General features: G+C 34.3%; 1 protein-coding gene across 1 annotated transcript; it reads right to left on the minus strand.

The window, feature by feature from the left end:
* Positions 1–5,180: 5,180 nt before the first annotated feature.
* Positions 5,181–7,263, minus strand: LOC145053749 (O-Glycosyl hydrolases family 17 protein). Its single transcript, XM_079001844.1, has 2 exons — positions 6,691–7,263; positions 5,181–6,482 (listed from the first exon to the last, which is right to left on the minus strand). The coding sequence occupies exons 1-2, from the start codon at positions 7,065–7,067 to the stop codon at positions 5,363–5,365; spliced, it is 1,497 nt and encodes a 498-aa protein (XP_078857970.1). The 5' UTR covers positions 7,068–7,263; the 3' UTR covers positions 5,181–5,362.
* Between the last annotated feature and the right edge of the window lie 2,878 nt (positions 7,264–10,141).

Below are 10,141 nucleotides of genomic sequence, written 5' to 3' on the forward strand. Positions count from 1 at the left end.
TAGGAATGATATAACTTTGTGTTTTACTTGAATGCAACCTTCTAGAATCATGCGAGCAATACATGCATAAAGAAGAAGTTGCACTCATCATTCCCCCAGCGATTGAGATAGATAAGGATAAATCTGATCAATATGTCGAGAAAAACTAGGTTGTCCATTTTTGGATTTTATCTGAATCGGATAAGATATTATACGATGTGCAACTCTACTCCAATAAAAGTTATATAAGTTATGACTCTTTATCAACCAACTAAAATTATTTAATACCATTGGAATATATAACTTATTTTGTTATTATTCATCAATTTTTAATATTTTTTAACTACTTAGTTATCTATTGTTGTACTTTTCAAAAAAAAAAAAACAAATTAACGTTTTATATCCCTATATATTATTTGATTTTATATTATTTTTTTGAATAATAAATCTAAATTTTTAAATACTAAGTCATTTATTTTTTATAACTATATATTTTATAAAAATATTAGTAATCTCTAATATGGTGTTTGGTTACAAACAACAAATTAGATGAAATAGTTACAATGTTCCAAAAAGATGAGGAGAATTAATGAAAAATCTATCTTCAGACGAGAGGATTTATAAATATATGATTTTATACAAGGGGTTAACTGTCGTAGATGCTTAAATCTCAAAACTAATATATATATATATATATATATATATATATATATATATATATATATATATATATAGAGAGAGAGAGAGAGAGAGAGAGAGAGAGAGAGGTAGGTTCAAACGTTTTTCACATTTATTGTGTGCTAGAATGCACCAATATGAATTTAGTATTAATTATATGTATATTAAATGCTATCCATACTTATAACTCATTTTTATGAAAACTAATTAAATTCGTTATTAATGTCAACAATAATATTCTTTCAGAATAAATTCATATGTAGAATACTGAGAGTGTATTGCAGCAGAATGAGAGTGTATTGTAGTAGAATACACTCTCGTTTTTCATATTCCATACAACTTTATTGTATTTTAAGTGATTGAGTCTTGAAATAAAGTACGAATTCATATATAAAAACCTAGATGCAAATTCATTCTGAAAGAATGTTATTGCTGGCATTAACGTCGGATTTAATTAGTTTCCTATAATTATGGATATCATTTAATATACATATAATTATGAAAGTCATTTAATATCTATAATTATTTAATTTACTAAATTTTTTATTGGTGCATTTTAGGACACAATAAAGGTAAAAAACAAAATAACCCAGTCATATATATATATATATATATATATATATATATATATATATATATATATTCTAATTTGACTAAAATCTTATAAAAGCAATTTTGGTTCAGATATTTTTTGAATTTTAAAATAACAATGCATAAATAACATATGATTTTTCTATGAATTATCGAGACTTTAAATTCTTTCAAAAGGAACAACTTTAACCAAGAAACCATTCTTCTTATGGTTATTTGCAATTATTGCCAGAAAACATTTATGGTGTTTTTATTAAAAACAAACTTTTAGTAGTTAAATAAACAAACATTATTTCAATGGTTAAAGATAAAGTATAATATGAAGCACAGTTAGGTGATGTTTGTTTTGGAAAATTTAAAACTTATTCTGTTTTTTTTTTCATGTCTATGAAATAAGATTTAAATTAAAGATTTTTTTTATGTCTTTAGTCTTCATAATTTTTTTAATTATTCTATAAAAAATGGTAGGTTGGTGTTGGTGTTGATTGTGGTGTAGGAGGTAGGAGTGGGGGTGGGTGGCAAAGGTGGCGGTGGTGGTGGCGACTATGGTAGTGACAATAGTGATGGTTGTGATGACGAGTTGACGACAACGGTGATGGCCGTGACGATGACGATGGAGGCGGTGACGGTGACGATAACAGTGATAGTGGGTGACGTGGGGGAGGGGGGAGGGTGTAGTGATGATGGTGGAAAAAAGAAATATCATATTAGCACTTAGATGAAACAACCCAAAAATTTCATTTTTCAATATAACCAAAAACCATAATCTGAGTGTCATATCATAAAAACCATACGTGATGTATCCCAAACATAATAAAAACACTGTGCGGAAAACTGTATCATATCTATGTCATATCAAAATCAAAAACTAATCAACTCCCAGGATAAAAGCTGAAGCTGTGGTGTGTGCGATGCCATCATCCCGAGCTCTTCCCTCTGCTTGCGGAAGTACCTGAAACCAAAACTGAAACTGTAAGCACGAAGCTTAGTAAGCTCCCCAAAACTACCACATACCATACAATAACATATCAAGCACATACTGGGGCCTTGCCCCCTCCATCGAACCGAAGTCCGAAGCTGACTGGCTGGGACCTTGTCCCCTACATCGGACCGAAGTCCGAAGCTAACTGACTGAGGCCTTGCCCCCTCCATCGGATCGAAGTCCGAAGCTGACATCAGACCGAAGTCCGAAGCTGACTGGGACCTTGTCCCCTACATCGAACCGAAGTCCGAAGCTGACATCGGACCGAGATCCGAAGCTGACTGGGACCTTGTCCCCTACATCGAACCGAAGTCTGAAGCTGACATCGGACCGAAGTTCGAAGCTGACTGAACATAGCATAAACATTTCACTAGCATGAACACACATAAATCCTGTCTGAGCCACGAAGGCATCAAACATGCTAACTACTGCATCGGATCAAAATCCAGATACTACTACTAGCTAAACGGGCCGGCATTGTGGCCTTAGACCCATTCCTACTGGAAGGAAACTCACCTCGTGAACTGGCTGCTGTGTGTATGGCTCTGGAAGCTAACTGTTGCTGCTCCGGTATCTCCCCGGCTACAAGTCCATAAACACACTCAATCAAATACTAAACATTGCATTGGGTAAAATGACTCTTTTACCCTTGGTCAAAGTCAAGGCTCGGTCAAAGTCAACTCTTGGTCAAAGTCAACTCTAGGTCAAAGTCAACCCACAGTTGACCTGACTCGGCGAGTTGGGCCGCCAACTCGCCGAGTCTCTAATCTCACTTCTCGACCCTACTCACTGCTACTCGTCGAGTATGGCATCGACTCGACGAGTACTCTCTCGATCCAAGAACTCAGACAATCTTCATCCGACTTGCCGAGTCATATGAACAACTCGACAAGTTGTTCTTGAGCTTAAGAAGATTGCCTTGGACTCGCCGAGTTGTATGAACAACTCGCCGAGTCCTTCCATTACTGAGTCTACCCTCAGACTCGCTGAGTCCACTCCACTACTCACTGGACCCACTCGACACCGCTCAAAAGGAAGAAATCGGGGACTCGCGACTCGACTCGCCGAGTCGTTCTTCCGACTCGCCGAGTCACCGCCATGCAACTATTCTACACTCGATTCTGCTCGAATCCAATACATACAAATGATAGATCTGAGTCCAATAAGCTGATTTACCACGTAAAGTTTCCAACTTTACGTGTACAAACACATGAACAAGGGAATAAAGGCTAAAAGATGCTTAAAAGGGGGTAGATCTAGGGTTTTGATGCAAAATAGCTCCATAAAGGCAATAGATCTGGGCTCTACAACTCCTAAATGAACAGATCTAAGGATATCTCAACATAATAGGGCTTCCATATCAACATAAGGCTTGAGAAAAGCATCAACTAGATCTAGAGGGGGTTTTAAAGCATAAAAGGGAAGGAAATCTGAAGAATACCTCAAAGAGCTCTTGCTTTCCCTTGAATCTCTGCTCTACAATCCTTCTCCTTGCTCCTTTCTTCTTCTCCTTCTTCAAGCCTTCACAAATGCACACAAGATCACTTAAAATCACTCAAGAACAAATTAGGGTTTTTCTCACAGCTTCTGAGGGTGAAGGAGGCGAGAATGGAGGCCATAAGATGGCTTAAATAGTAGACAACCCGAGGATTTAAGGTTTCTCCCAGACGGACAGACTCGCCGAGTCCAGAATATGGACTCGCCGAGTCACCAGCTAACACGTGCTCGAAATCCCGTCCCTACTCGGCGAGTCAGGCTATGAACTCGCCGAGTCCCTCTTGCAAAACTTCAAAATAAAAGCCAAGGAATCATCATACCGGAGACGGGTCGTTACATTAGAACTTAGAAAATGTCTTATAAACTTGGAAAATATTTTTTTCTCTTCCATAATAAGATATCAAAAAGTTTTTTTCTTATTTTTTTGTCTTCTAAAAATGTCTGAAGCTATTTTGATTCTTTGTAATTTTCTAGCCGTTAATGTATTTTTGATTAAAATCTTCCGGCATAATGAATTTAACAAATCTTACATGAATTTATGATACAAAACTCCAACAAAAATGCAAAGAGAAATTAAATATTTTCTTATTTTTTGTTTCTATTTTTCTTCCTACATAATTAAAATGATGACAAATGTATAAATTTAACATTCCAATCAAATTTAAATTAAATTACATAACATTTATCACCATTTAAAATAGGTAGAAAGATAGTAGGTATAAAACCTAAAAAAATATTTAATTTCTCAAATGGAAAATACTGTCTTAATGGATTTAATAATTAATTTTCGATCGCTAATAATTGTTTCCATATCTACAAGGTTGTACTATAATTTAACGCAAATCAATACATATAACTATATAAGCATTAACTGTAACCAAGTAACTACTACTTTTTGTGCAACTATCTTCCTACCTATTTTAAATGGTGACAAATATCATTTAATTTAATTTAAATTTGATTGAGATGTTAATTTTGTATATGTGTCATCATCTTAAATAGATAAGAAAAAAAATATAAACAAAACGTAAAAGAATATTTAATTTCTCATCATCTTAACTAGATAAGAAAAAAATATAAACAAAATATAAAAGAATATTTAATTTTTCATCGTAAATTTACAATATAAATCATCAAAAGAAAAATCTCAATAGCATGTCCTACAACATATATAATTTAAGTATTTAACTAAATCTAGATAATACTTTTTGTGCAATTATGGTATCATTAGCCATTATCAATGGTTTTGTTTTCTTTCTAATTTCTTTTAAGTTTTCAAAATAGCATTAGCCAGATAGAAAACAATACTTTTAAAAAAAGTACACAATTGCTTATATAGCTTTATTTGAAACTTTATTTGTTTTTTGTCCTCCATTCGCATGTATAATACCCTAAAAAAATGCCAAAAATAATATTTTCATCTTCTAACAAGAAATAAAACCAGTTAACAAAATTTTATAAATATCAATCACAAATTGCAAACTACCATTATATTAAATAATAATCAAATAACATCTAATAAAGTATCTTTCTTTTTCTGTTGTATTAGCCTGAAGATAAAAATGATGGATTACTCTTTCGTATTCGTTTCAGTTATATTACAATCTAAAAATCTATGATCCAAAAATGAAAATGCTAAGAAACAAGAAGCAAGAACACAATGCAAGCTTCAAGAACACCCAACAAAACCTTGAAAATTTTCCGGTGAACCACCACCGAAGACCCAAAAGCAATCATCACCGGAAACCGACACTCCCCCACCGATGGATCCTCCCCAGTAACAATCGACAACCCAGAAAAGTCACAATCCCAATCATTCTGACCTTGAAGTTGATAGTACATATTAAAAGCATAAGAAGCATTTCCCGCTAAATTCAACCGATTACACGAAGATCCATAACCTAAAGACGTACAATCCGATAAGCTACAAGCGTAATCAATCTCTTTAGCCAATCCATCCAGTTCCTTCACACGTGGATTCAACACGCACCACCTCCGGCTCATGTATTGAACTCCGACAACCGGAGCTAACCCTTTGTTCTTCTTCGATCCCGTTAAATCCAGTTCGTATTTGGGTTTTCCATCGTATTCGAAAATCCCCCAATGTGTTTCGAATGATCCTGGAGCTATGCTTTTCTTGTTCTCATCTAGCAAACTGAAGAGATAAATTTCGAGTGGTCCTTTTCGGACTGGTGTACCTTTTGAGCTTAACACATGTCTAATCACACCTTGGTTGAATCTTTTTGCGTTTTTTGCGTTTGCGTTGATGTCGCCGTCGGTGGGCCACCCGATTTCTCCGACGATGATTTTCATCTCCGGGTATCCGGCTTTTGTTAAGGAAGCGACTAATGTGTCGTAGTTTGCATCGAAGACATTGGTGTAGAGATAATTTCCGTCTTTCAGGGGCTTATTTGAGCCATCGAAGAACGCAAAATCCATGGGGAAATAAGCGTTGCCATAGAGACTAAGGAAGGGGTAAATATTGACTGTGAAAGGGGCGTCGTTGGAATAAAGAAATTGGATGATTTCAATGGTTTTGTCTTTGATTTCTGAACGGAAGTCGCCGGCCGACGGGACTGGGTTTGATGCCGGCGACTCGTAGATGTCGGCGTTCAATGGGACGGTGGCTTTGATTTGGTTACCGAAACCGGCCCGGGTAAGGGCATTTTGGACATTTTTTAACGCCGGTAATGTGATTTGGAGATATGTAGCATTGTATGCTTTGAGAAATGGCTCGTTTCCAACTGCAACATACCTGAAATTTACGAAAGAATCAATGTGAAATTACGTATATACCCTCGAATGATATGATCGGTGTTTGAAAAAACTAAACATTTACAGCAGCAAACAATCAGGAAGAAGTAGAGCGCGAAAAAACGAACTGTAATCATGAAATCGAAGGTGTTTCAATACGAAATTGGAATTATTTCAACAGGAGAAATCACAAAATTGTTGTTGCTTACTTGATATCGACACCACCAGGATAAGCATAAGTAGTAATATTAGCATCAACCCAATAATCAGCGTAGCTTGGATCTTGACTCATATCCAACAGCATGAAATTAGGGATCGCTACCATCACCTCAATCTCTGATCCAATTAGGGCTTCCATGATCCTTTTTTCTGGTTCAAAGAGCTTCACCTTCTTGAACCCATTCTCTCTCATCATTTCCACCACCTTATCCGCCGGCAACTGGTGGCTGGTCATGGTACCCCAGTTGATTCCCACGCCGATATTCGAATTGGGATCAGAACCAGTGACAATCGCCATGAAGGCTGTCGAGATACAGAGCATGATTGTGATGATCGATTGGCATGGATTTAACGGAATTCTGATCATTTCTTTGGGGGATTTCGGTGATGGATTGTTGATTTATTTGTCGATTCTTTAGGTTTTGAGGAAATCGGATGAAATTGGAGGAGATTGTGTGTGAGTGTGTGTTTGTGTGTGTGAAGGAGAGATGAAAATAGTAAAAGATTCGGTTCTTTTTTGAATCTGTTATTCAGTTATGTAGCAGGATCAGGATGCCATGCAATTTTGTGTGCAGTCACACTCCATAAGAGGATAATTGTCTTTTTCTCTTTATTTCAATATAAATGTAATAAACGTTAAATCTATTTATTCATTTGTTATTGTTAAACAATATTTTTTTTCAAAAATCAAAAACTTATTAAAGCAATAATCGTTTTTTTGTTGGAAAAAGTAATCAGTTTTTCGGGTTTGTTTGAATGAATATTTTGAAGACTAAGATGTAAAAATATTGTTTGAAAATTTGAGAATCAGAGAATTAGTTGATTGAAGGTTTATAAGTTCTAACTAAATAATAATAATAATAATAATAATAATAATAATAATAATAATAATAAATCTAGTGGAAAAAGGTTATTTAGTTTAATCGAATCGTTCCTTTTATGATTTGTTGTTTGACTGACTGAACTAGAAATATGTTTGATTATTTGGTTGGGTTTGATTTATGATTTTAGCGACCGATAACCAATCGAGAAACAATATATATAAGTTAAATTTGTTTAGGCTACGAGGATTTATCAAACTGTTATTTTTGGTTATCGTTTTGTAGTATTATCGACCATTATATATTTATATTTGGTTATTTTTTTGAAATATCATTGAACATTAAACTCTTAAACTCTTATTTTATGTTTAAATTATATTCTTATTATATATATTTTTCAACAGATTGTAGCAGGTTAAAGTCAAATTGGTTTATATGTGGTATCTACAATGAGAAAAATGAATTAAAAAGGTAACCAACCGTAATTTTTGTCTGCATTTGATTTTTTCTTTTCTACACCATTGACCAATTAAGTTTTTATTTTGTGCCCTATACTCTTATGACCGACAATAACCCATATTGTCGGTTTCATCTCGTCAAATTATAAGAACACAACAGTTACAATGAAACCCCCAACAACGGTCAATTTTTTATAATCGGAGAGTCATGTCGCGTTTTTAGATGACACGACACGACACGATAATTTTTATATAGCACACGGCATGATATCGTATTTTGTTTTACTAAACACGAAAACGATCCGATTACAACACGATAAAAAAATCGACAAGTCAAAAACGAAAAAAATAAATAAAACAAACCTTTAACTTATTTAATTCATAATTAATCTTACAAAACATGACAAATACGACAAACACGTGTTGATACTGTGTCAATTTTGTGTGGAATTTTGAACACGCATACAATACGACATGACCTCGTGCGTTTTACACTTGACAGAAACACGAATTTGAATTTCAATTCGTCATAATTATGTTTCGTATTGTGTATCTTTGTCATGTCATGTTATTGATTAACACCCCAAAAGTCCATTTTTAAGAGTATTAGCGATGATCCAAACAATTTGTATGCAGTATAATTTGAAAACAAAATGAGAGTTTAATGGCCAATGTTGTATAAAAATGGGATTAAGTGTTACTTTCTTAAGTCATTTTCTCAATCGCATATATCAGGTAGATGTTATGTATATGTCAATTGGGCGTTAACCTACTAAAATTGTCACAACTAGGAATTTTGATCCTTTGTAACAACAACAATGATAACATTTGTGAACCAAAAATGTGAAAGCATGTATGATGCTTATTCAATAACAACAAATTTTCCATCAAACACTCTATACAAGCATTTCAAATAGTTAACAAAGAATTGGAAACCCTAGAAATCCCGGTTTAAGTCCATTATGGACTAGGATTTCCTTATTGGGCCTAATGGACCAATAAGCTCCCAATTTGACTATTTTGGGCTTAGGACCCTTAAATGGGCCCTAATTGGACCCACTTTCATTTATTTTAACATTTTGGGCAATAATGGGCCTAGAATGAAATAAAATACCCTAATGGGCCATAACAAATCTAATTAACCTAAATGGGCCATAAAACCCATTCTTTTGACAAATTGGGCCGTAAGCCATCAAAGGAGCCCAATGGGCCGAAAAATAATTATTGGGCCTCATAAATTCGAACCAAGGGAAGGATTTGGACCAAGCCACTTCATCCTTTCTCCTAGTCCAAGTTCTCGGCCCAAAAAAAAAGAAAAAAAAAGATTAACTAGAATTATTAAACCTTGACACATCATTATTACTCAAAGGATATCAAGGTTTAATACATCACATGCATCTAGGGCATCTCATGTTCCCATGCAACTTCTCTTCCCCCTCTCTTCTTATGATCGGCCAAGAGCCAAACCACACACACACACACACAACATCAAAACTTCTTCCAAACTCTCTCAAATATTCTCCTCATTCCTACTCCAAAATATTGAAATTTTGCTTGTGCATCAAGAGGATTTAAGAGAATATCATCACTTCTTGGTAAGTTATACTTATCCAAGGATTTTATAACTCTTTTCTCATGATTAGATCCCTTCTCTTAAACATTTGTGGTAATCATACTCTTAGAATCACCTCAAGTTCGAGATCATCATCAAGGTGTTGCTAGGGCCGAAAATCACCTCACTTTCTTCCATTTCTTCTTCAAAATTGTGACCAACAAGAAAAGGTGAGTTCATACCCCTCTATCTTCAGTTTTCATATGTTTTATGGGGGAGAATACAAGTAAAATGTGTAGATCTATGTGTATGTGTATGTTATGTGTGATTTCATGTGTTTATGTGGTAAATGTGTAACAAAAAGAATAGAAATTCGAGATCTATGGCTCTAAGAGGAAGATAAACATGATCTAAGATGTATTACACTAAAACAAGTCAAGAAAAATTACCCTCTAAGATTAAAATATACATATTGCAACATAAAACTCAATTTTGGGCTAAAATTGTCAAACAAAAAAAAGTTGGGTTGAAAATTTGCTATTCATGGTTTTCTCAAGGATTAAAAGAGTCAAAGTAGTAAAAAAAATAAGTGTTTTTATGAATATCATAC

The sequence above is a fragment of the Lactuca serriola genome, chromosome 5 (assembly GCF_051521515.1).
Source record: "Lactuca serriola cultivar US96UC23 chromosome 5, Lser_US96UC23_V15, whole genome shotgun sequence".
Lineage (NCBI taxonomy): Eukaryota > Viridiplantae > Streptophyta > Magnoliopsida > Asterales > Asteraceae > Lactuca > Lactuca serriola.

What these genes read in the sequence shown, in the direction of transcription:
- LOC145053749 (XM_079001844.1), bottom strand. Translation starts at nt 7,067, where the DNA reads ATGATCAGAATTCCGTTAAATCCATGCCAATCGATCATCACAATCATG. An exon ending in CCTGGTGGTGTCGATATCAA is followed by an intron (nt 6,483 to 6,690) that starts GTAAGCAACAAC and finishes CGTAAATTTCAG; the next exon opens with GTATGTTGCAGTTGGAAACG.